Below are 27,079 nucleotides of genomic sequence, written 5' to 3' on the forward strand. Positions count from 1 at the left end.
CATCATTAACGAGATGTTAATTAACGAGACGCCAACCGACAGGCATGGATCATTAACGAGGAGCTAATTAACGAGACGTCAATCCATCATTAATGAGATGTTAATTAAGATCAATCGAGCGGGTCGCTAATTAGCGAGTTGTCAATCAAGGCCGGGGGGGAGGGGCTAATTAAGGGCACGGCAAATGGGGCCGTTAACGGCAATTAACGGCCGGCGTTAATGAGAGCTCCGGGAAATGGCAATCAATGGGCTGTCAATCAAACCCAACTGTCAATCAAACAGGACCGTCAGTCAAACAGAGCTGTCAATCAAAACCGGCTGTCAATCAAACAGCTGGGTATCAAGGCTGTCAATCAGGGCTGTCAATCAATCATAGCTGTCAATCAATCATAGCTGACTATCAAACCCACCTGTCATTCAAACTGAACTGGATATCAGGGCTGTCAATCAAACAGGGCTGTCAATCAATCATAACTGTCAATCAATCCGGGCTCTCAATCTATCAAGGCTGCCAATCGAACAGGGCTGTCAATCATTCCTAGCTGTCAATCAAACCGGGCTCCCAATCTATCAAGGCTGCCAATCAGACAGCGCTGTCCATCAATCTGGCTGTCAATCAAACCGGGCTGTCAATCAATCAGGACAGCCAATCAAACACGGCTGTCAACCAAACACAGCTGTCAATGAAACGGGGCTGTCAATCATTCTTGTTTGTCAATCAATCTGTGCTGTCAATCAAACAGGGCAGTCAATCAATCTGGAATGTCAATCAAACTAGACTGTCAATCAATCATAGCAGTCAATCAATCAGGACTCACAATCGATCAGGGCTGCCAATCAAACAGGGCAGTCAATCAACATGGGCTGTCAATCAATCAGGGCTGACAATCAAACGGGGCTGTCAATCAAAGAGGGATGTCAATCAAAGAGGGCTCTCAGTCATCTGTCAATCAATTGAAGATGTCCATCAGGGCTGTCAATCAAAGCTGACTGTCATCAGAACTGCTTGTCAATCACATGGAGCTGTCAATCAAAATGGACTGTCAATCAATCGAGGCCGTCAATCACACCGGGCTGTCAATCAATCTGGGTTGTGAAATAGAGCTGTCAATCACAGGGGAGGGCAAGGAGAGAAGCTGTCAATCAAAGAGTGCTGTCAATCAACCATGAGCACAGCTGTCAACCAATCAGTCTATAGGAGCTGTCAATCAATCAGTGACAGCTGTCAATCAATCACTGACAGTTGTCAACCAGACGCAGCTGTCCATCATCCAACCCCGCCGTCGCTGGTGCTGTCAATCACAGCTGTCAATCAAATGGAGCTGTCAATCACAGCTGTCAATCAAATGGAGCTGTCAATCAAAAGGCGGCTGATGTGTCAGTCAAAGCCCAGCTGGCTGCAGAGCTGTCAATCACACTGTGCTGTCAATCACACGGAGCTGTCAATCAAACTGCATCCGGTCTGCACCGTTGATGGGACCCATCCATCACTCCCAGCTGTCAATCAAACCCACCTGTCAATCAAAACCAACTGTCAATCAACCCCAGCTGTCAATCAATGAACCATCGCCCCCCCCCCCTTCACTTTTTTGGGGACCCCTCCCATCATTTCCATCACGTTCCCCCCCATTTCGGCCCCCCCCCCCCCCATTCTGAGACCCCTCCCCACAATTCCACGCCCCCAACTTTGCCCCCCTCCCCCCCCATTTTTGGGGCCCCCCCCCCACATTTACGACCCCCTCCCCATCCTGCCCTCCCCTCTCCCCATTTCAGGACCCCCCCCCACATATTTAGGACCCCTCCCCCACATTTAGGACCCCCCCCCACATTTAGGACCCCCTCCCCATTCTGCCCTCCCCTCTCCCCATTTCAGGACCCCCCCCCCCACATTTAGGACCCCCCCCCAAATTAGGACCCCCTCCCCATCCTGCCCCCCCCCCCTCCCCATTTCAGGACCCCCCCCCCATATTTAGGACCCCCCCCACATTTAGGACCCCCCCCCCCCACATTTAGGACCCCCTCCCCATCCTGCCCTCCCCTCTCCCCATTTCAGGGCCCCCCCCATATTTAGGACCCCCCCCCAAATTAGGACCCCCTCCCCATCCTGGCCTCCCCTCTCCCCATTTCAGGACCCCCCCCACATATTTAGGACCCCTCCCCCACATTTAGGACCCCCCCCCACATTTAGGACCCCCTCCCCATCCTGCCCTCCCCTCTCCCCATTTCAGGACCCCCCCCCACATTTAGGACCCCCCACCACATTTAGGACCCCCTCCCCATCCTGCCCTCCCCTCTCCCAATTTCAGGACCCCACCCCATATTTAGGACCCCTCCCCCACATTTAGGACCCCCTCCCCCCAATTTAGGACCCCTCCCCCATATTTAGGACCCCCCCCCACATTTAGGACCCCCTCCCCATCCTGCCCTCCCCTCTCCCCATTTCAGGACCCCCCCCATGTTTAGGACCCCCCCCCCCCCCCCATGTAGGACCCCCTCCCCACCGTTCAGGGCTCCCCCTGATGCATGCGGACCCCCCTGGCCCCATAGGGGCCTCGTTGGGGGGGGGGTGGCCTCATCATCTCCCCCCTGGTTTCGGTCCAGCGCCGTCGCTGCGCCCCACGCTCGCGTTCGATCAGCGCCTCCGACACCGGCAGGGACGTCACCTGGGGGGGGGGGCAACAGGGGACCCATAGCCGGACCCATAGCGGGACCCATAGATGTCCATTGGGACCCATAGGGACCCATAGATATCCATTGGGACCCATAGAGAGCCATAGAAATCCATTGGGACCCATAGGGACCCATAGAGAGCCATAGAAATCCATTGGGACCCATAAGGACCCATAGAGAGACATAAAGACCCATAGGGACCCATAGAAATCCATTGGGACCCATAGGGACCCATAGAGAGACATAAGGACCCATAGAGAGCCATAGAAATCCATTGGGACCCATAGAGAGCCACAGAAATCCATTGGGACCCATAGGGACCCATAGAGAGACATAAGGACCCATAGAGAGCCATAGAAATCCATTGGGACCCATAGAGATCCATTGGGACCCATAGAAAGCCATAGAAATCCATTGGGACCCATAGGGACCCATAGAAATCCATTGGGACCCATAGGGACCCATAGAAATCCATTGGGACCCATAGAGAGCCACAGAAATCCATTGGGACCCATAGGGACCCATAGAGAGACATAAGGACCCATAGAGACCCATAGAAATCCATTGGGACCCATAGAGATCCATTGGGACCCATAGAAAGCCATAGAAATCCATTGGGACCCATAGGGACCCATAGGGACCCATAGAAATCCATTGGGACCCATAGAGAGCCACAGAAATCCATTGGGACCCATAGGGACCCATAGAGAGACATAAGGACCCATAGAGACCCATAGAAATCCATTGGGACCCATAGAGAGCCACAGAAATCCATTGGGACCCATAGAGACCCATAGAAATCCATTGGGATCCATAGAAAGCCATAGAAATCCATTGGGACCCATAGGGACCCATAGAGAGACATAAGGACCCATAGAGACCCATAGAAATCCATTGGGACCCATAGGGACCCATAGAGAGACATAAGGACCCATAGCCATAGAAATCCGTTGGGACCCATAGAGATCCATTGGGACCCATAGGGACCCATAGAAATCCATTGGGACCCATAGGGACCCATAGAAATCCATTGGGACCCATAGGGACCCATAGAAATCCATTGGGACCCATAGAGAGCCATAGAAATCCATTGGGACCCATAGGGACCCATAGAGAGACATAAGGATAGAGAGCCATAGAAATCCATTGGGACCCATTGTGACCCATAGAAATCCATTGGGACCCATAGAGACCCATAGAAATCCATTGGGACCCATAGGGACCCATAGAAATCCATTGGGACCCATAGAGAGCCATAGAGAGACATAAGGATAGAGAGCCATAGAAATCCATTGGGACCCATAGAGATCCATTGGGACCCATAGAAAGCCACAGAAATCCATTGGGACCCATAGGGACCCATAGAAATCCATTGGGACCCATAGGGACCCACAGCGCCCCATAGCACCCCATAGTGACCCCGTAGAGCCCCATAGCACCCCATAGCCCCCCATAGTGACCCCATAGCACCCCATAGCGACCCCATAGAGCCCCATAGTTCCCCATAGCACCCCATAGTGACCCCATAGCACCCCATAGATCCCCATAGCACCCCATAGCGCCCCATAGTGACCCCGTAGAGCCCCACAGCACCCCATAGCACCCCATAGTGACCCCATAGCACCCCATAGCCCCATAGCACCCCATAGTGACCCCATAGCGACCCCACAGTTCCCCATAGTGACCCCATAGCAACCCCATAGATCCCCATAGCACCCCATAGTGCCCCACAGTGACCCCATAGAGCCCCATAGCGCCCCATAGTGACCCCGTAGAGCCCCATAGCACCCCATAGCACCCCATAGAGCCCCACAGCACCCCATAACACCCCATAGTGACCCCATAGCACCCCATAGCATCCCATAGCCCCATAGTGCCCCATAGCACCCCATAGTGCCCCACAGTGACCCTGTAGAGCCCCATAGTGACCCTGTAGAGCCCCATAGCACCCCATAGCACCCTATAGCACACCATAGCGCCCCATAGTGACCTCGTAGAGCCCCATAGTGACCCCGTAGCACCCCATAGCAGCCCATAGAGCCCCACAGCACCCCATAGCACCCCATAGTGACCCCACAGCACCCCATAACACCCCATAGTACCCCATAGTTCCCCATAGCACCCCGTAGAGCCCCATAGCACCCCATAGCGCCCCACAGTGACCCCACAGCACCCCATAGCACCCCGTAGAGCCCCATAGCACCCCATAGCCCCATAGCACCCCATAGAGCCCCACAGCACCCCATAACACCCCATAGTATCCCATAGTGCCCCATAGCACCCCGTAGAGCCCCATAGCACCCCACAACGCCCCATAGCGACCCCATAGTGACCCCATAGCACCCCACAGTGACCCCACAGCACCCCATAACACGCCATAGTACCCCATAACACCCCATAGTACCCCATAGAGCCCCATAGTGACCCCATAGCACCCCATAGTGACCCCACAGCACCGCATAGCACCCCGTAGAGCCCTGTAGCACCCCATAGCGCCCCATAGCACCCCATAGAGCCCCATAGTGACCCCGTAGAGCCCCATAGCACCCCATAGCACCCCATAGTGACCCCATAGAGCCCCATAGTGACCCCACAGCACCCCATAGCACCCCATAGTGACCCCATAGCACCCCATAGAGCCCCACAGCACCCCATAACAACCCATAGAGCCCCATAGCGCCCCATAGTGACCCCGTAGAGCCCCGTAGCACCCCATAGCGCCCCATAGCACCCCATAGCACCCCGTAGAGCCCCATAGCACCCCATAGTGACCCCATAGCACCCCATAGCACCCCGTAGAGCCCCACAGCACCCCATAGCGCCCCATAGCGCCCCACAGCGCCCCCACCTGGTGCACCAGCACGTCCTCATGGAGGCCCGGCGGCGGGACGCTGCGCAGGAGCTCCATGGTCTCAAACATCCCCTGGGCGCTGCGCAGCTTTTCGGGGGACCCCAAAGCCAGGCGGAGCAGCACCAGCCCCACACGGAACATCACCTTCACCCCTGTGCCAAGAGAGGGGGGAAAGGGGGCGGTTATGGGGCGCCCCATAGGGCAGAGAACAAACAGGACCCCGAAAACATCAATGGGGACCCCAAAAGTCAATGGGGAGCCAACAAGACCCCACAGAACCCAATGGGGACCCCAAAAAGTCAATGGGGAACCCACAAAAATCAATGGGGACCCCAAAAAATCCATTGGGGACCCGACAAAACCCCACAGAACCCAATGGGGACCCTAAAAAGTCAATGGGGACCCAACAAGACCCCAAAAAACCCAATGGGGACCCCAAAAAGTCAATGGGGACCCCAAAGAAGCACCAAAAACCCCATGGGGACCCCACAAAAGTCAATGGGGACCCAACAAAACCCCACAGAACCCAATGGGGACCCCAAAAAACCCCACAGAACTCAATGGGGACCCTAAAAACCCAATGGGGACCCCAAAAACCCAATGGGGACCCTAAAAACGTCAATGGGGACCCAACAAAACCCCACAGAACCCAATAGGGACCCCAAAAAGCCGATGGGGACCCAAAAAACCCAATGGGGACCCAACAAGACCCCACAGAACCCAATGGGGACCCTAAAAAGTCAATGGGGACCCCAAAAATTCAATGGGGACCCCACAAAACCCAATGGGGACCCCAAAAAAACCAATAAGGACCCTAAAAACCCAATGGGGACCCTAAAAAGTCAATGGGGACCCCACAAAATCCATTGGGGACCCCACAGAACCCAATGGGGACCCTAAAAACCCAATGGGGACCCAACAAGACCCCACAGAACCCAATGGGGACCCCAAAAAGTCAATGGGGACCCAACAAGACCCCAAAAAACCCAATGGGGACCCTAAAACGTCAATGGGGACCCCACAAAAGTCAATGGGGACCCAACAAGACCCCACAGAACCCAATGGGGACCCTAAAAAGTCAATGGGGACCCCACAAAAGACAATGGGGACCCAACAAAACCCAATGGGGACCCCAAAAAAACCAATAAGGACCCTAAAAACCCAATGGGGACCCCAAAAATTCAAAGGGGACCCAACAAAACCCCACAGAACCCAATGGGGACCCCAAAAATTCAATGGGGACCCCAAAAAAACCCAATGGGGACCCAACAAAACCCCACAGAACCCAATGGGGACCCCAAAAATTCAATGGGGACCCCAAAAAAACCCAATGGGGACCCAACAAAACCCCACAGAACCCAATGGGGACCCCAAAAAGTCGATGGGGACCCCAAAAAACCCCATGGGCTGATTTTGGGGCCATTTTGGGGTCGATTTCTATGGGGTTTTGGGGCTCCCTCCTCAACATCCCAACCCCATAAGTGCACAACCCCATATCCCATAAATAGGGAGCCTCAACCATGGCAAAAATGGGGTGAAATCAATGGGATTTGGGTCCAGATGGAACCTTTTGGTGCCGCGATGGTGGGTTTGGGTTCGGGGCGCTTTTGGGGCCGTTTTGGGGTCGATTTCTATGGGGTTTTGGGCTGTCCTGCAATAAATCCTAACCCTATAAGAGCAGAACCCCCTACAACATACATAGAGAGCCTCAACCATGGCAAAAATGGGGTGAAACCAACGGGATTTGGGTAAAAATGGAACCTTTTGGTGCCACGATGGTGGGTTTGGGTTCAGGGCGCTTTTGGGGCCGTTTTGGGGTCGATTTCTATGGGGTTTTGGGCCGTCCTGCAATAAATCCTAACCCTATAAGAGCAAAACCTCCAACCCCATAAATAAACAGTCTCAACTATGGAAGAAATGGAGTGAAAACAACAGGATTTGGGTAAAAATGGAACCTTTTGGTGCCACGATGGTGGCTTTGGGTTCAGGGCGCTTTTGGGGCCGTTTTGGGGTCGATTTCTATGGGGTTTTGGGCTCCCTCGTCAACATCCCAACCCCATAAGTGCACAACCCCATATCCCATAAATAGGGAGCCTCAACCATGGCAAAAATGGGGTGAAATCAACGGGATTTGGGTAAAAATGGAACCTTTTGGTGCCGCGATGGGGGGTTTGGGTTCGGGGCGCTTTTGGGGCCGTTTTGGGGTCGATTTCTATGGGGTTTTGGGCTCCCTCGTCAACATCCCAACCCCATAAGTGCACAACCCCATATCCCATAAATAAACAGTCCCAACTACGGAAGAAATGGGGTGAAACCAACGGGATTTGGGTCCAGATGGAACCTTTTGGTGCCATGAAGGGGGATTTGGGTTCGGGGTGCTTTTGGGGCCATTTTGGGGTGGATTTCTATGGGGTTTTGGGGCTCCCTCCTCAACATCCCAACCCCATAAGTGCACAACCCCATATCCCATAAATAGGGAGCCTCAACCATGGCAAAAATGGGGTGAAACCAACGGGATTTGGGTAAAAATGGAACCTTTTGGTGCCGCGATGGCGGCTTTGGGTTCAGGGCGCTTTTGGGGCCGTTTTGGGGTCGATTTCTATGGGGTTTTTGGCCACTCTCAAGTAATCCTTTATCCTATAAGTGCACATTGACCAACCTCACACACAGAGAGCCTCAACCATGGCAAAAATGGGGTGAAACCAACGGGATTTGGGTCCAGATGGAACCTTTTGGTGCCGCGATGGTGGGTTTGGGTTCGGGGCGCTTTTGGGGCCGTTTTGGGGTGGATTTCTATGGGGTTTTGGGCTGTCCTGCAATAAATCCTAACCCTATAAGAGCAGAACCCCCTACAACATACATAGAGAGCCTCAACCATGGCAAAAATGGGGTGAAACCAACGGGATTTGGGTTAAAATGGAACCTTTTGGTGCCGCGATGGGGGGTTTGGGTTCGGGGCGCTTTTGGGGCCGTTTTGGGGTCGATTTCTATGGGGTTTTGGGCTGTCCTGCAATAAATCCTAACCCTATAAGAGCAGAACCCCCTACAACATACATAGAGAGCCTCAACCATGGCAAAAATGGGGTGAAACCAACGGGATTTGGGTAAAAATGGAACCTTTTGGTGCCACGATGGGGGGTTTGGGTTCAGGGCGCTTTTGGGGCCGTTTTGGGGTCGATTTCTATGGGGTTTTGGGCTCCCTCGTCAACATCCCAACCCCATAAGTGCACAACCCCATATCCCATAAATAAACAGTCCCAACTACAGAAGAAATGGGGTGAAACCAACGGGATTTGGGTCCAGATGGAACCTTTTGGTGCCATGAAGGGGGATTTGGGTTCAGGGCGCTTTTGGGGCCGTTTTGGGGTCGATTTCTATGGGGTTTTGGGCCGTCCTGCAATAAATCCTAACCCTATAAGAGCAGAACCTCCAACCCCATAAATAAACAGTCTCAACTATGGAAGAAATGGGGTGAAACCAACGGGATTTGGATAAAAATGGAACCTTTTGGTGCCGTGATGGTGGGTTTGGATTCGGGGCGCTTTTGGGGCCGTTTTGGGGTGGATTTCTATGGGGTTTTGGGCTGTCCTGCAATAAATCCTAACCCTATAAGAGCAGAACCCCCTACAACATACATAGAGAGCCTCAACCATGGCAAAAATGGGGTGAAACCAACGGGATTTGGGTAAAAATGGAACCTTTTGGTGCCACGATGGGGGGTTTGGGTTCGGGGCGCTTTTGGGGCCGTTTTGGGGCGGATTTCTATGGGGTTTTTTGCTGACCTTCGCAGAAGAACATGTCCCAGACTCGCAGCACGGCGGCCCAGGGCAGGCTGCGTGCGAAGATGCACATGAACCATTCGGTGAGGTACAGCGCCGGCTCCACGCGGTGCCGCCGCAGGTGACGGTGAGCGGCCGGAGCCACGCGCCGAAGGAGGGCGCCGAAAACCTCGCCGTCCAGCTGCACCGCCTCCTGCTCACAGATAGGGGGCGCCGTCACCGCCAGCAGCGCATGGGGAGACGGTGGGAGCCAAGGGAAAACCATAGAGAACCATAGAGAGCCAATAGAGAACCATAGAGACCCATAGAGACCCATAGGGAGCCATAGGGAGCCATAGAGAACTATAGAGACCCATGGGGAGCCATAGGGAGCCATAGGGAGCCATAGAGACCCCATAGAGAACCATAGAGACCCTAGAGAGAACCATAGAGAACCATAGAGACCCATAGAGACCCATAGAGACCCCATAGAGAACGATAGAGAACCATAGAGACCCAATAGAGAACCATAGAGACCCATAGGGAGCCATAGGAAGCCATAGGGAGCCATAGGGAGCCATAGAGAACCATAGAGCCCCATAGAGACCCCATAGGGATACATAGGACCCCATAGAGACCCACAGAGACACCGTAGAAAGCCATAGAGACCCCATAGAGCCCCATAGGGACCCATAGAGGCCCCATAGGGCACATAGGGACCCATAGAGACCACATAGGAAACCACAGAGACCCCATAGACACCCATAGAGACCCCATAGAGATGCATAGAGACCCATAAGGACCCATAGAGACACCGTAGAAAGCCATAGAGACCCCATTGAGCCCCATAGAGACCCATAGAGCCCCATAGAGAGCCATAGAGAGCAAGAGAGACCCCATAAAGCCCCATAGAGCCCCATAGGGAGCCACAGGGAGCCATAGGGAGCCACAGGGAGCCATAGAGACCCATAGGGATCAACAGAGACTCCATAGACCCCTATAGACACCCCATAGAGAGCAAGAGAGACTCATAGGAGCCCCACAGAGACCCCACAGAGACCCCGAGAGCCCTATAGACAGCCAGAGAGCCCCAGAGACCCATAGACACCCCATAGAGACCCCGTGGTGCCGCCGCAGGTGACGGTGAGCGGCCGGAGCCACGCGCCGAAGGAGGGCGCCGAAAACCTCGCCGTCCAGCTGCACCGCCTCCTGCTCACAGATAGGGGGCGCCGTCACCGCCAGCAGCGCATGGGGAGACGGTGGGAGCCAAGGGAAAACCATAGAGAACCATAGAGAGCCAATAGAGAACCATAGAGACCCATAGAGACCCATAGGGAGCCATAGGGAGCCATAGAGAACTATAGAGACCCATGGGGAGCCATAGGGAGCCATAGGGAGCCATAGAGACCCCATAGAGAACCATAGAGACCCTAGAGAGAACCATAGAGAACCATAGAGACCCATAGAGACCCATAGAGACCCCATAGAGAACGATAGAGAACCATAGAGACCCAATAGAGAACCATAGAGACCCATAGGGAGCCATAGGAAGCCATAGGGAGCCATAGGGAGCCATAGAGAACCATAGAGCCCCATAGAGACCCCATAGGGATACATAGGACCCCATAGAGACCCACAGAGACACCGTAGAAAGCCATAGAGACCCCATAGAGCCCCATAGGGACCCATAGAGGCCCCATAGGGCACATAGGGACCCATAGAGACCACATAGGAAACCACAGAGACCCCATAGACACCCATAGAGACCCCATAGAGATGCATAGAGACCCATAAGGACCCATAGAGACACCGTAGAAAGCCATAGAGACCCCATTGAGCCCCATAGAGACCCATAGAGCCCCATAGAGAGCCATAGAGAGCAAGAGAGACCCCATAAAGCCCCATAGAGCCCCATAGGGAGCCACAGGGAGCCATAGGGAGCCACAGGGAGCCATAGAGACCCATAGGGATCAACAGAGACTCCATAGACCCCTATAGACACCCCATAGAGAGCAAGAGAGACTCATAGGAGCCCCACAGAGACCCCACAGAGACCCCGAGAGCCCTATAGACAGCCAGAGAGCCCCAGAGACCCATAGACACCCCATAGAGACCCCGTGGTGCCGCCGCAGGTGACGGTGAGCGGCCGGAGCCACGCGCCGAAGGAGGGCGCCGAAAACCTCGCCGTCCAGCTGCACCGCCTCCTGCTCACAGATAGGGGGCGCCGTCACCGCCAGCAGCGCATGGGGAGACGGTGGGAGCCAAGGGAAAACCATAGAGAACCATAGAGAGCCAATAGAGAACCATAGAGACCCATAGAGACCCATAGGGAGCCATAGGGAGCCATAGAGAACTATAGAGACCCATGGGGAGCCATAGGGAGCCATAGGGAGCCATAGAGACCCCATAGAGAACCATAGAGACCCTAGAGAGAACCATAGAGAACCATAGAGACCCATAGAGACCCATAGAGACCCCATAGAGAACGATAGAGAACCATAGAGACCCAATAGAGAACCATAGAGACCCATAGGGAGCCATAGGAAGCCATAGGGAGCCATAGGGAGCCATAGAGAACCATAGAGCCCCATAGAGACCCCATAGGGATACATAGGACCCCATAGAGACCCACAGAGACACCGTAGAAAGCCATAGAGACCCCATAGAGCCCCATAGGGACCCATAGAGGCCCCATAGGGCACATAGGGACCCATAGAGACCACATAGGAAACCACAGAGACCCCATAGACACCCATAGAGACCCCATAGAGATGCATAGAGACCCATAAGGACCCATAGAGACACCGTAGAAAGCCATAGAGACCCCATTGAGCCCCATAGAGACCCATAGAGCCCCATAGAGAGCCATAGAGAGCAAGAGAGACCCCATAAAGCCCCATAGAGCCCCATAGGGAGCCACAGGGAGCCATAGGGAGCCACAGGGAGCCATAGAGACCCATAGGGATCAACAGAGACTCCATAGACCCCTATAGACACCCCATAGAGAGCAAGAGAGACTCATAGGAGCCCCACAGAGACCCCACAGAGACCCCGAGAGCCCTATAGACAGCCAGAGAGCCCCAGAGACCCATAGACACCCCATAGAGACCCCGTGGTGCCGCCGCAGGTGACGGTGAGCGGCCGGAGCCACGCGCCGAAGGAGGGCGCCGAAAACCTCGCCGTCCAGCTGCACCGCCTCCTGCTCACAGATAGGGGGCGCCGTCACCGCCAGCAGCGCATGGGGAGACGGTGGGAGCCAAGGGAAAACCATAGAGAACCATAGAGAGCCAATAGAGAACCATAGAGACCCATAGAGACCCATAGGGAGCCATAGGGAGCCATAGAGAACTATAGAGACCCATGGGGAGCCATAGGGAGCCATAGGGAGCCATAGAGACCCCATAGAGAACCATAGAGACCCTAGAGAGAACCATAGAGAACCATAGAGACCCATAGAGACCCATAGAGACCCCATAGAGAACGATAGAGAACCATAGAGACCCAATAGAGAACCATAGAGACCCATAGGGAGCCATAGGAAGCCATAGGGAGCCATAGGGAGCCATAGAGAACCATAGAGCCCCATAGAGACCCCATAGGGATACATAGGACCCCATAGAGACCCACAGAGACACCGTAGAAAGCCATAGAGACCCCATAGAGCCCCATAGGGACCCATAGAGGCCCCATAGGGCACATAGGGACCCATAGAGACCACATAGGAAACCACAGAGACCCCATAGACACCCATAGAGACCCCATAGAGATGCATAGAGACCCATAAGGACCCATAGAGACACCGTAGAAAGCCATAGAGACCCCATTGAGCCCCATAGAGACCCATAGAGCCCCATAGAGAGCCATAGAGAGCAAGAGAGACCCCATAAAGCCCCATAGAGCCCCATAGGGAGCCACAGGGAGCCATAGGGAGCCACAGGGAGCCATAGAGACCCATAGGGATCAACAGAGACTCCATAGACCCCTATAGACACCCCATAGAGAGCAAGAGAGACTCATAGGAGCCCCACAGAGACCCCACAGAGACCCCGAGAGCCCTATAGACAGCCAGAGAGCCCCAGAGACCCATAGACACCCCATAGAGACCCCGTGGTGCCGCCGCAGGTGACGGTGAGCGGCCGGAGCCACGCGCCGAAGGAGGGCGCCGAAAACCTCGCCGTCCAGCTGCACCGCCTCCTGCTCACAGATAGGGGGCGCCGTCACCGCCAGCAGCGCATGGGGAGACGGTGGGAGCCAAGGGAAAACCATAGAGAACCATAGAGAGCCAATAGAGAACCATAGAGACCCATAGAGACCCATAGGGAGCCATAGGGAGCCATAGAGAACTATAGAGACCCATGGGGAGCCATAGGGAGCCATAGGGAGCCATAGAGACCCCATAGAGAACCATAGAGACCCTAGAGAGAACCATAGAGAACCATAGAGACCCATAGAGACCCATAGAGACCCCATAGAGAACGATAGAGAACCATAGAGACCCAATAGAGAACCATAGAGACCCATAGGGAGCCATAGGAAGCCATAGGGAGCCATAGGGAGCCATAGAGAACCATAGAGCCCCATAGAGACCCCATAGGGATACATAGGACCCCATAGAGACCCACAGAGACACCGTAGAAAGCCATAGAGACCCCATAGAGCCCCATAGGGACCCATAGAGGCCCCATAGGGCACATAGGGACCCATAGAGACCACATAGGAAACCACAGAGACCCCATAGACACCCATAGAGACCCCATAGAGATGCATAGAGACCCATAAGGACCCATAGAGACACCGTAGAAAGCCATAGAGACCCCATTGAGCCCCATAGAGACCCATAGAGCCCCATAGAGAGCCATAGAGAGCAAGAGAGACCCCATAAAGCCCCATAGAGCCCCATAGGGAGCCACAGGGAGCCATAGGGAGCCACAGGGAGCCATAGAGACCCATAGGGATCAACAGAGACTCCATAGACCCCTATAGACACCCCATAGAGAGCAAGAGAGACTCATAGGAGCCCCACAGAGACCCCACAGAGACCCCGAGAGCCCTATAGACAGCCAGAGAGCCCCAGAGACCCATAGACACCCCATAGAGACCCCGTGGTGCCGCCGCAGGTGACGGTGAGCGGCCGGAGCCACGCGCCGAAGGAGGGCGCCGAAAACCTCGCCGTCCAGCTGCACCGCCTCCTGCTCACAGATAGGGGGCGCCGTCACCGCCAGCAGCGCATGGGGAGACGGTGGGAGCCAAGGGAAAACCATAGAGAACCATAGAGAGCCAATAGAGAACCATAGAGACCCATAGAGACCCATAGGGAGCCATAGGGAGCCATAGAGAACTATAGAGACCCATGGGGAGCCATAGGGAGCCATAGGGAGCCATAGAGACCCCATAGAGAACCATAGAGACCCTAGAGAGAACCATAGAGAACCATAGAGACCCATAGAGACCCATAGAGACCCCATAGAGAACGATAGAGAACCATAGAGACCCAATAGAGAACCATAGAGACCCATAGGGAGCCATAGGAAGCCATAGGGAGCCATAGGGAGCCATAGAGAACCATAGAGCCCCATAGAGACCCCATAGGGATACATAGGACCCCATAGAGACCCACAGAGACACCGTAGAAAGCCATAGAGACCCCATAGAGCCCCATAGGGACCCATAGAGGCCCCATAGGGCACATAGGGACCCATAGAGACCACATAGGAAACCACAGAGACCCCATAGACACCCATAGAGACCCCATAGAGATGCATAGAGACCCATAAGGACCCATAGAGACACCGTAGAAAGCCATAGAGACCCCATTGAGCCCCATAGAGACCCATAGAGCCCCATAGAGAGCCATAGAGAGCAAGAGAGACCCCATAAAGCCCCATAGAGCCCCATAGGGAGCCACAGGGAGCCATAGGGAGCCACAGGGAGCCATAGAGACCCATAGGGATCAACAGAGACTCCATAGACCCCTATAGACACCCCATAGAGAGCAAGAGAGACTCATAGGAGCCCCACAGAGACCCCACAGAGACCCCGAGAGCCCTATAGACAGCCAGAGAGCCCCAGAGACCCATAGACACCCCATAGAGACCCTGTGGTGCCGCCGCAGGTGACGGTGAGCGGCCGGAGCCACGGCCGAAGGAGGGCGCCGAAAACCTCGCCGTCCAGCTGCACCGCCTCCTGCTCACAGATAGGGGGCGCCGTCACCGCCAGCAGCGCATGGGGAGACGGTGGGAGCCAAGGGAAAACCATAGAGAACCATAGAGAGCCAATAGAGAACCATAGGGAGCCACAGGGAGCCATAGAGACCCATAGAGACCCATAGAGACCCCATAGAGAACCATAGAGAGCCCATAGAGAACTATAGAGACCCATAGAGAGCCATAGGGACCCCATAGGGACCCCATAGAGAACTATAGAGACCCATAGGCAGCCATAGGGAGCCATAGAGACCCCATAGAGAACCATAGAGAGCCATAGAGAACTATAGAGACCCATAGGGAGCCATAGGGAGCCATAGAGAACTATAGAGACCCATAGGGAGCCATAGGGAGCCATAGAGATCCATAGGGAGCCATAGGGAGCCCATAGAGAACAATAGAGACCCATAGGGATCCATAGGGAGCCATAGAGACCCCATAGAGAACCATAGAGAATCATAGAGACCCAATAGAGAGCCAGAGAGAACCATAGAGAACCATAGAGAACCATAGAGAACCATAGGGAGCCATAGAGACCCATAGAGACCCATAGAGACCCCATAGAGAACCATAGAGAACCATAGGGAGCCATAGGGAACCATAGAGACCCAATAGAGAACCATAGAGACCCAATAGAGAACCATAGAGACCCATAGGGACCCATAGAGACCCATAGGGAGCCATAGGGAGCCCATACAGACCCATAGAGACCCATAGGGGACCCATAGAGACACCGTAGAAAGCCCCATAGAGACCCCATAGAGCCCCACAGAGCCCCATAGAGACCCCATAGAGCCCCCAGCTCCCCACAGAGCCCCATAGAGCCGCCAGCTCCCTACAGAGCCCCACAGAGCCCCATAGAGCCCCACAGCTCCCCATAGAGCCCCATAGAGCCCCACAGCTCCCCACAGAGCCCCATAGAGAGCCCCATAGAGATCCCACAGAGCCCCACAGCTCCCCACAGAGCCCCATAGAGACCCCATAGAGCCCCACAGCTCCCCACAGAGCCCCATAGAGCCACCAGCTCCCTACAGAGCCCCACAGAGCCCCATAGAGCCCCACAGCTCCCCATAGAGCCCCATAGAGCCCCACAGCTCCCCACACAGCCCCATAGAGCCCCATAGAGCCCCATAGAGCCCCACAGCTCCCCACACAGCCCCATAGAGCCCCACACAGCCCCATAGAGCCCCACAGCTCCCCATAGAGCCCCGTAGAGCCCCACAGCTCCCCACACAGCCCCATAGAGCCCCATAGAGCCCCATAGAGCCCCACAGCTCCCCACACAGCCCCATAGAGCCCCCACACAGCCCCATAGAGCCCCACACAGCCCCATAGAGCCCCCCAGCCCCCCAACTCACCAGCCCCGCGCTGTAGTAAACCGGGCAGGTAGCGGTCGCAGATCTGCACCAAGCACCAGAACGCCGCCTGGGGGGAGAGGGGTCAGCGCTGCCCCATAGCGACCCATAGAGACCCACAGAGACCCATAGAGACCCACAGAGACCCATAGAGACCCACAGAGACCCATAGCTATAGATACAGAAGCATACAGACCCATAGAGACCCAAAATGACCCATATCGCCCCACATCCCCCCATATCCCCCCACATCCCCCCATCACAACACCCACAACAACCCCCATATCACCCCATACCCCCCATATCACCCCCACATCCCCCTATAGCCCCCATATCCCCCAATATCACACCCCATCCCCCCATATCCCCCCACATCCCCCCACATCCCCCTATATCCCCGCACACCCCCCATATCCCCCAATATCACCCCATATCTCCCCACATCCCCCCATATCACCCCCCACATCCCCCCATATCTCCCCACATCGCCACACATCCCCCCATTTCCCTCCATATGCCCCCCCATCCCCCCACATCCCCCCCATATGCCCCCATATCACCCAACATCCCCCCATAGTCCCCATATCCCCCCCATATCCTCCCCACATCCCCCCCACATCCCCCCCCACATCCCCCCCATATCCCCTCACATCCCCCCATATCACCCCACATCCCCCCATATCCCCCAATATCCCCCCATACCCCCCAATATCACCCCACATCCCCCCACATCACCCCATACCCCCCATAACCACCCCTTATCAACCCCATATCCCCCCATATCCCCCCCACATCCCCCCAACATCCCCCCCATATCACCCCCCATATCCCCCCACACCCCCCCATAGCCCCCACATCCCCCAATATCACCCCATATCCCCCCATATCCCCCCACACCCCCCCATATCCCCCACAGCCCCCCATATCACCCCATACCCCCCATAAACACTCCTTATCAGCCCCATATCACCCCATATCCCCCCACAGCCCCCCCACATCCCCCTATATCCCCGCACACCCCCCATATCCCCCAATATCACCCACATCCCCCCCATATCACCCCATATCACCCCACATCCCTCCATATCCCCCCACATCCCCCCATATCCCCCCACATCCCCCCCCCATCCCCCCTTATCCCCCCCCATCCCTCCACATCCCCCCCCACATCCCCCCATATCCCCCACACCCCCCCACAGCCCCCCCATATCCCCCCATATCCCCCCATATCCCCCAATATCACCCCACATCCCCCCCATATCACCCCATATCACCCCACATCCCTCCATATCCCCCCACATCCCCCCATATCACCCCACATCCCCCTCCATATCCCCCCATATCCCCCCACATCCCCCCCATATCCCCCCATATCCCCCCCCATCCCCCCCATATCCCCCCACAGCCCCCCCACATCCCCCCATATCCCCCCATATCCCCCAATATCACCCCACATCCCCCCCATATCACCCCATATCACCCCACATCCCTCCATATCCCCCCACATCCCCCCATATCACCCCACATCCCCCTCCATATCCCCCCATATCCCCCCACATCCCCCCATATCCCCCCCATATCACCCCCCACATCCCCCCATATCCCCCCACATCCCCCCCACATCCCCCCATATCCCCCCACACCCCCTATCCCCCCATATCCACCCCACATCCCCCCCATATCCCCCCATATCCCCCCACATCCCCCCATATCCCCCCACACCCCCCATCCCCCCATATCCCCCAATATCACCCCATATCCCCCCATATCCCCCCACAGCCCCCCATATCACCCCATACCCCCCCATAACCACTCCTTATCAGCCCCATATCACCCCATATCACCCCACATCCCCCCCCCCATAGCCCCCATATCCCCCCACATCCCCCCAAATCACCCCATATCCTCTCACATCCTTCCACATCCCCCCATAGCCCCCATATCCCCCAATATCACCCCATATCCCCCCATATCCCCCCACATCCCCCCCATATCCCTCCACATCCCCCCCCCATCCCCCCAATATCCCCCCACATCCCCCCCATATCCTCCCATATCACCCCACATCCCCCCATATCCCCCAATATCACCCCATATCCCCCCATATCCCCCCCACATCCCCCCATATCACCCCACATCCCCCTCCATATCCCCCCATATCCCCCCCATCCCCCCATATCCCCCCCATCCCCCCACATGCCCCCATATCCCCCCACATCCCCCCCACATCCCCCCATATCCCCCCATATCACCCCACATCCCCCTCCATATCCCCCCATATCCCCCCCCATCCCCCCACATCCCCCCCACATCCCCCCATATCCCCCCACACCCCCCATAGCCCCCATATCCCCCAATATCACCCCATATCCCCCCATATCTCCCCACATCTCCCCATATCACCCCCCACATCCCCCCCCACCGCCCCCAGCAGCCACCTCGGCAGGCATGTGCATGAGCAGCACGGCGGCCACGGGCGCCTGGGCCTGGCAGTAACCCTCGTGGGGCCGCAGCACGGTGTAAGCCTTCAGCACCCGGTACAGGTCCTGCTGCCTGCCGGGGGGCCGGAAGGGGCGGGGCTTAGCGCGCAGGAAGGGGAGGGGCTTGAGGAGCGGGGACGGAAATGGGGTTGGGTGAAAGGCTGGGGTTTGAACTGGCGGGGTTTTAAGGGGCGGGGCTTAAAGGGGCGGGGCCTAAAGGGGCGGGGCTTAAAGAGACATGCCTTAAAGGGGGCGGGGCTTAAAAGAGGCGGGGCTTATAGAGCCAATGCTTAAAGAGGCGGGGCTTAAAGAGCCAGGGCTTAAAAGGGGCGGGGCTGAAACAGCAAAAGCTTAAAAGGGGCGGAGTTTAAAAGGGGAGGGGCTTAAATAGCCAGGTCTTAAAAGGGCGGGGCTTAAAGAGGCGGGGCTTAAAGAGCCAAAGCTTAAAAGGGGCGGGGCTTAAAAGGGGCGGGGCTTAAAGGGGCGGGGCTGAAACAGGCAAAGCTTAAAAGGGGCGGGGTTTAAAGAACCAGGTCTTAAAAGGGCGGGGCTTAAAGAGGCGGGGCTTAAAGAGCCAAAGCTTAAAAGGGGCGGGGCTTAAAAGGGGCGGGGCTTAAAGAACCAGGTCTTAAAAGGGTGGGGCTTAAAGAGGCGGGGCTTAAAGAGCCAAAGCTTAAAAGGGGCGGTGCCTAAAGAACCAGGTCTTAAAAGAGGCGGGGCTTAAAGAGGCGGGGCTTAAAGGGGCGCGGGCGGAAGTGGGCGTGTCCTAAATGGAAATTGGGACCGGAAGTGGGTGTGGCCTCATGATGGCAGCCCTGACCAGAAGTGGGCGTGGCCTCAGGAGATTCCAGGTGGGACTGCAGGAGTGAAGGGGTGGGAATGGGGAAGGGGGCGTGGCCGGAAGTGGGCGTGGCCGGGGAGTGGGCGTGGCCTCATGCGAGCATGCATAAACGGAAGTGGGTGGAGCCTCAGCAGATCCCTTATTGAATGGATAAGGAATGAATCTGGATGGGTAGGGGGGGGGTGGGGGGGGAGTGGCCGGAAGTGGGCGTGACCGGAAATGGGCGTGGCCTCACGAGAGCAGCTATGAACGGAAGTGGGTGTGGCCTCAGCAGATCCATTATTCTGAATAGGAATGAATGTGGAAGGGTGAAGGGGGGGGAGTGGGCAGGGTGAGTGGGCGTGGCCGGAAGTGGGTGGAGCCGGAAGTGGGTGGGGCCGGAAGTGGGCGTGGCCTCACCCGTGCCCCCCCCGGGCGGCGAACATCTCGTGGAAGGGGAACTGGCGGTGCAAATCCTTCTCTATGGCGTCCAACCAGCGAGCCTCGCCGGGCTGCCGCTCCAGTTCCTGTTTGGGGGGCAGCCATTGGGGGGGGGTGAGAGCCGGAGGGACGCATGGGGACACATGGGGACCCATAGGGACATATAGGGAGACATAGGGACACATAGGGACACATAGGGACACATAGGGACACATAGGGACACATGGGGACACATGGGGACACATACGGACATATAGGGACAATTAGGGACCCATAGGGACACATAGGGACGCATGGGGACACATGGGGACACAGAGGGACACATAGGGACACATAGGGACATATAGGGACCCATAGGGACACATAGGGACACAATGGGGACATACAGGGACACATGGGGACATATAGGGACACATGGGGACACATAGGGACCCATAGAGACTCAAAGGGACCCATAGACATCCATAGGGATACATAGGAACCCATGCGGACACGTGGGGACACGTGGGGACACATAGGGACAATTAGGGACCCATAGGGACACATAGGGACCCATAGGAACCCAGAGGGACATATGGGGGACCCATAGGAAACCCATAGGGACACATAGGGGCACATGGGGACACATGGGGACACATAGGGACCCATAGGGACACATAGGGACTCAGAGGGACCCACAGACGTCCATAGGGATACATAGGAACCCATGGGGACACATAGGGACATATAGGGACAAATAGGGACATATGGGGACACATAGGGACCCATAGGGACACGTGGGGACACATAGGGACCCATAGAGACTCAAAGGGACCCATAGACATCCATAGGGATACATAGGAACCCATGGGGACACGTGGGGACACGTGGGGACACATAGGGACAATTAGGGACCCATAGGGACACATAGGGACCCATAGGAACCCAGAGGGACATATGGGGACCCATAGGAAACCCATAGGGACACATAGGGGCACATGGGGACACATGGGGACACATAGGGACCCATAGGGACACATAGGGGCACATGGGGACACATGGGGACACATAGGGACCCATAGGGACACAAAGGGACTCAGAGGGACCCACAGACGTCCATAGGGATACATAGGAACCCATGGGGACACATAGGGACATATAGGGACAAATAGGGACATATGGGGACACATAGGGACCCATAGGGACACGTGGGGACACATAGGGACCCATAGAGACACATGGGGACACATAGGGACCCATAGAGACTCAAAGGGACCCATAGACATCCATAGGGATACATAGGAACCCATGGGGACACGTGGGGACACGTGGGGACACATAGGGACAATTAGGGACCCATAGGGACAATTAGGGACCCATAGGGACACATAGGGACACATAGGAACCCATAGGGACATATGGGGACACATAGGGGCACATGGGGACACATGGGGACACATAGGGACCCATAGGGACACATAGGGACTCAGAGGGACCCACAGACGTCCATAGGGATACATAGGAACCCATGGGGACACATAGGGACATATAGGGACAAATAGGGACATATGGGGACACATAGGGACCCATGGGGACACATAAGGACACATAGGGACACATGGGGACACATAGGGACCCATAGAGACTCAGAGGGACCCATAGACGTCCATAGGGATACATAGGAACCCATGGGGGACACATAGGGACACATGGGGACACATAGGGACACATAGAGACCCCCATATGAACCAACTGAGACCCATAGGTACCCACAGAAACCCACAGAAACCCATAGGGACCCATAGAGACCCATAGAGACCCACAGGGACCCATAGACACCCATAGATACCCATAGGGACCCACAGGAACCCATAGGGACCCATAGACACCCATAGAGACCCATAGGGACCCACAGGAACCCATATAGACCCATAGGGATCCACAGGGACCTATAGACACCCACAGGGACCCATAAGGACCCATGGACACCCACAGGGACCCACAGACACCCACAGGGACACATAGGGAGCCATAGAGACCCACAGGGACCTATAGGGACCCATAGACACCCATAGACACCCACAGGGACCCCTAGAGACCCCTAGGGGACCCATAGACACCCACAGGGACCCACAGGGACCCAGAGGGACCCAGAGGGACCCAGAGACACCCACAGGGACCCACAGGGACCTATAGGGACCCATAGGGACCCATAGACACCCACAGGGACCTATAGGGACCCATAGACACCCACAGGGACCCATAGGGACCCACAGGGACCCATAGGGACCCCATAGGGACCCACAGGGACCCATAGGGACCCATAGACACCCACAGGGACCCACAGGGACCTATAGGGTCCCATAGAGACCCACAGGGACACATAGGGAGCCTTAGAGACCCACAAGGACCTATAGGGACCCATAGACACCCACAGGGACACATAGACACCCACAGGGACCTATAGGGTCCCATAGACACCCACAGGGACCCATAGAGACCCACAGGTACCTATAAGGATCCACAGGGACCTATAGGGACCCATAGACACCTATAAGGACCCACAGGGACCCAGAGACACCCATAGACACCCACAGAGACCCATAGGAACACACAGCAGCCCACTGAGACCCACAGCCACCCCCAGGGACCCCCCCACCCCCCATCGCTCCCCCTCCTGCCCCCCAAGTGCCCCCCACCTGGAAGAGCCCCGGGTGCCGGAGCTGCAGGTCGTGGCTGGCGGAGAGCAGCTGCCAGGCGCGGGCGCGGAGCGACGACGGGATTCCCTTCCTGCAGCGCAGCTTCACCTGCCCCACAGCGACCCATAGGGGACCCACGGATCGCACTGCGACCCATGGGGGAGGCGTAGGGACCCATAGGGACCCGTGGGGACACATGGGGATGCATAGGGGCCCATAGGGAGCCATAAGGGACGCATAGGGATCCATGGGGATGCATAGGGACCCGTAGGGACGCATAGGGACGCGTAGGGATCCATGGGGACCCATGGGGACTCATAGGGACCCATAGAGACCCATAGGGACCCATAGGGACCCATGGGGACCCATAGAGACCCATAGGGACCCATAGGGACCCATAGAGACCCATAGGGGCCCATAGGGACCCATGGGGACACATGGGGATGCATAGGGGCCCATAGGGAGCCATAGGGACGCATAGGGATCCATGGGGACCCATGGGGATGCATAGGGAGCCATGGGGAGCCATAGGGACCCATAGGGACCCATAAGGACCAATAGGGACGCATAGGGGACCCATAGGGACCCTCAGAGACCCATAAGGATGCACAGGGACCCATGGGGAGCCATAGGGACCCATAGGGACCCTCAGAGACCCATAAGGACGCATAGGGACACATAGGGAGCCATAGGGAGCCATAGGGACCCTCAGAGACCCATAGAGACCCATAGGGACCCATAGGGACCCATAGGGACCCATAAGGACCCATAGGGACGCATAGGGACGCATAGGGAGCCATAGGGACCCTCAGAGACCCATAAGGACGCATAGGGACACATAGGGACCCATAGACACCCATAGGAACACTGAGAGACCCATAGGGATCCATAGGGACCCAAAGAAACCCATAAGGACCCATAGCGACCCATAGAGACCCACGGATCGCACCGGGACCCATGGGGGAGGCGTAGGGACCCATAGGGACCCATGGGGACACATGGGGATGCATAGGGGCCCATAGGGACGCATAGGGATCCATGGGGATGCATAGGGACCCATGGGGATGCATAGGGACACGTAGGGACGCATAGGGACCCATAGGGATCCATGGGGACCCATGGGGACTCATAGGGACACGTAGGGACGCATAGGGACCCATAGGGATCCATGGGGACCCATGGGGACTCATAGGGACCCATAGAGACCCATAGGGACCCATAGGGACCCATGGGGACCCATAGGGGCCATAGGGACCCATGGGGACGCACAGGGATCCATAGAGACCCATAGGGACCCAAACAGACCCATAGCACCCCCATAGAGACCCATAGGGACACAAACACACCCACAGCGACCCATTGAGACCCACGGATCGCACCGGGACCCACGGGGAGACGTAGGGGACCCATAGGGACCCATGGGGACGCATGGGGACGGATAGGGGCCCATAGGGAGCCATAGGGACGCATAGGGATCCATGGGGACCCATGGGGATGCATGGGGACCATAGGGACCCATGGGGACCCATAGAGACCCATAGGGACCCATGGGGACACATAGGGTCCCCATAGAGACCCATAGGGACCCATAGAGACCCATAGGGGCCTATAGGGACCATGGGGACCATGGGGAGCCATAGGGACTCATAGGGACCCATAGAGACCCATAGGGACCCACAGCACCCCATAGAGACCCACGGATCGCACCGGGACCCACGGGGGAGACGTAGGGACCCATAGGAAGCCATAGGAACCCATGGGGACGCATAGGGGCCCATAGGGAGCCATAGGGACCCAAAGAGACCCATAGGGACCCATAGAGACCCATAGGGACCCATAGGGACCCATGGGGACGCATAAGGACCCATAGAGGCTCATGGGGACCCATAGAGACCCATAGGGACCCATAGATCACACAGGGACCCATAGGGACCCATAGAGACCCATAGGGACCCATAGGGACCCATGGGGACCCATAGATCCCATAGAGACCCACAGAGACTCACAGAGACCCATAGGGACCCATAGGGACCCATAGGGACCCATGGGGACCCATAGGGACCCATAGCGCCCCATAGATCTCATAGAGACCCACAGAGACCCATAGACACCCATAGGGACCCATTGAGACCCATAAGGACCCGCTTTGCAGCAGGGGGAGCTGCAATGGGGCAGGAATAACCCGCTATGGGGCAGGAATGGGCGCTATGGGGCAGGAGGAGCTGCTATGGGGCAGGAACGGCCCGCTATGGGGCAGGAACGGCCCGCTATGGGGCAGACCCACCTTCTGGTAGCGCCTCGTCAGCCATTTGTCCCAATGCGAAAACATCTCCAGCCACTTCAGCTCCCGCTGCCGCGCCACCTCCACCGGCACCGAGGTCTCCCTGTGGGGCACAACCCCATAAGTGTGGGGCACGGCCCCATAAGTAACGATGGGCAACCCCATAAGTGTGGGGCACGGCCCCATAAGTGTGGGGCACAGCCCCATAAGTAACGATGGGCAACCCCGTATGTGTGAGGCACGGCCCCCATAAGTGTGGGATGCACAGCCCCATAAGTGTGGGGCACGGCCCCGTAAGTAATGATGCACAACCCCGTAAGTGTGGGGCAGGAAGGGAACAGCCACCCTATAGGGCGCTATGGGGCAGGAGGAGGAACGCCCATACCATGGGGCTCTATGGGGCTCTATGGGGGGCTATGTGGTGCTGTGCGGCTCTATGGGGCACAACAGGGTGCTATGGGGCTCTATTTGGCTCCATGGAGTGCTATGGGGTGCTATGGGGTGCTATGGGGCTCTATGGGGCTCTATGGGGCTCTATGGAGCATCACAGGGTGCTATGGGGCTCTATGGGATGCTATGGGGCACCATGGAGTGCTATGGGGATCTATGGGGCACCACGGGGCTCTATGGGGTGCTATGGGACACTATGGGGCTCTATGGCACACTATGGGGCACCATGGGACTCTATGGGGATCTATGGGATTCTATGGGGCGCTATGGGGCTCTATGGGTCCCTATGGGGCACCACAAGGATCAATGGGGCTCTATGGGGATCTATGGGACTCTATGGGGCACCACAGGTCTCTATGGGATTGCTATGAGGCTCTATGGTTCTCTATGGGGCGCTATGGGGCGCTATGGGGCGCTATGGGGTGCTATGGGTGCTATGGGGACTCTATGGGACACTATGGGGCACCATGAGGCTCTATGGGGCTCTATGGAGATCTATGGGGCTCTATGGGGCACCACAGATCTCTATGGGATGCTATGAGGCTCTATGGTTCTCTATGGGGCGCTATGGGGCTCTGTGGGGCGCTATGGGGCGACTCACGGCGTCTCGCAGTACTGGCTGCCCCCCCAGGAAGCCGTAGCGGTCGGTGCGGCGGAAGGCGGGACCCCCCAGCTCGGAATCGGAGCCGAGCGAGCTGACGTCGTCGGGGAAGGAGCCCAGCGACCCCGAGAGCACGCTGACAGAGTCGGCCTCGGCCCCACGGCGCGGAGACGGGATCCCGGGCCCCAGGCTGCTCTGCGACCCCCCGCGTGGGGCCGTTGGCCGCTGGGGGGCGGTGAGGATCCGGGGGGTCTAAGATGGATGACGTGGTTGGGGCCAAGATGGCCGACGGGGGGGTGGGGGGCGTCTCCTTTGAGTCTGAAGCGACACAAGTTGGGGTAGGGGTCTCGGAATCCAAGATGGCCGATGGGGGGGTCTCTGAGTCCAAGATGGCCGACAGGGGGGTGGGGGGCGTCTCCTTTGAGTCTGAAGCGACACAAGTTGGGGTAGGGGTCTCGGAATCCAAGATGGCCGACGTTGGGGTCTTGGAG

At 56.8% G+C, this 27,079-nt stretch overlaps 1 protein-coding gene and 1 long non-coding RNA gene across 2 annotated transcripts; both read right to left on the reverse strand.

The window, feature by feature from the left end:
- LOC125687755 (TBC1 domain family member 10B-like) lies at positions 1-27,079 on the reverse strand (the record flags this gene model as incomplete). The annotated part of the gene is given in 11 exon segments (XM_048933017.1): positions 1-1,514; positions 2,502-2,663; positions 5,519-5,673; positions 9,304-9,493; positions 16,841-16,858; positions 16,860-16,907; positions 19,276-19,390; positions 20,558-20,664; positions 23,257-23,364; positions 25,541-25,640; positions 26,589-27,079. Coding segments are annotated over 10 exon segments (1,491 nt in total), but the record flags the coding sequence as incomplete, so codon positions are not given.
- Positions 5,697-8,843, reverse strand: LOC125687756 (uncharacterized). The gene is made up of 3 exons (XR_007374374.1): positions 8,251-8,843; positions 7,283-7,862; positions 5,697-7,088 (listed from the first exon to the last, which is right to left on the reverse strand). It is a non-coding gene; the product is annotated as an uncharacterized LOC125687756 (long non-coding RNA).

This window comes from Lagopus muta, unplaced genomic scaffold, assembly GCF_023343835.1.
Source record: "Lagopus muta isolate bLagMut1 unplaced genomic scaffold, bLagMut1 primary scaffold_191, whole genome shotgun sequence".
NCBI lineage: Eukaryota > Metazoa > Chordata > Aves > Galliformes > Phasianidae > Lagopus > Lagopus muta.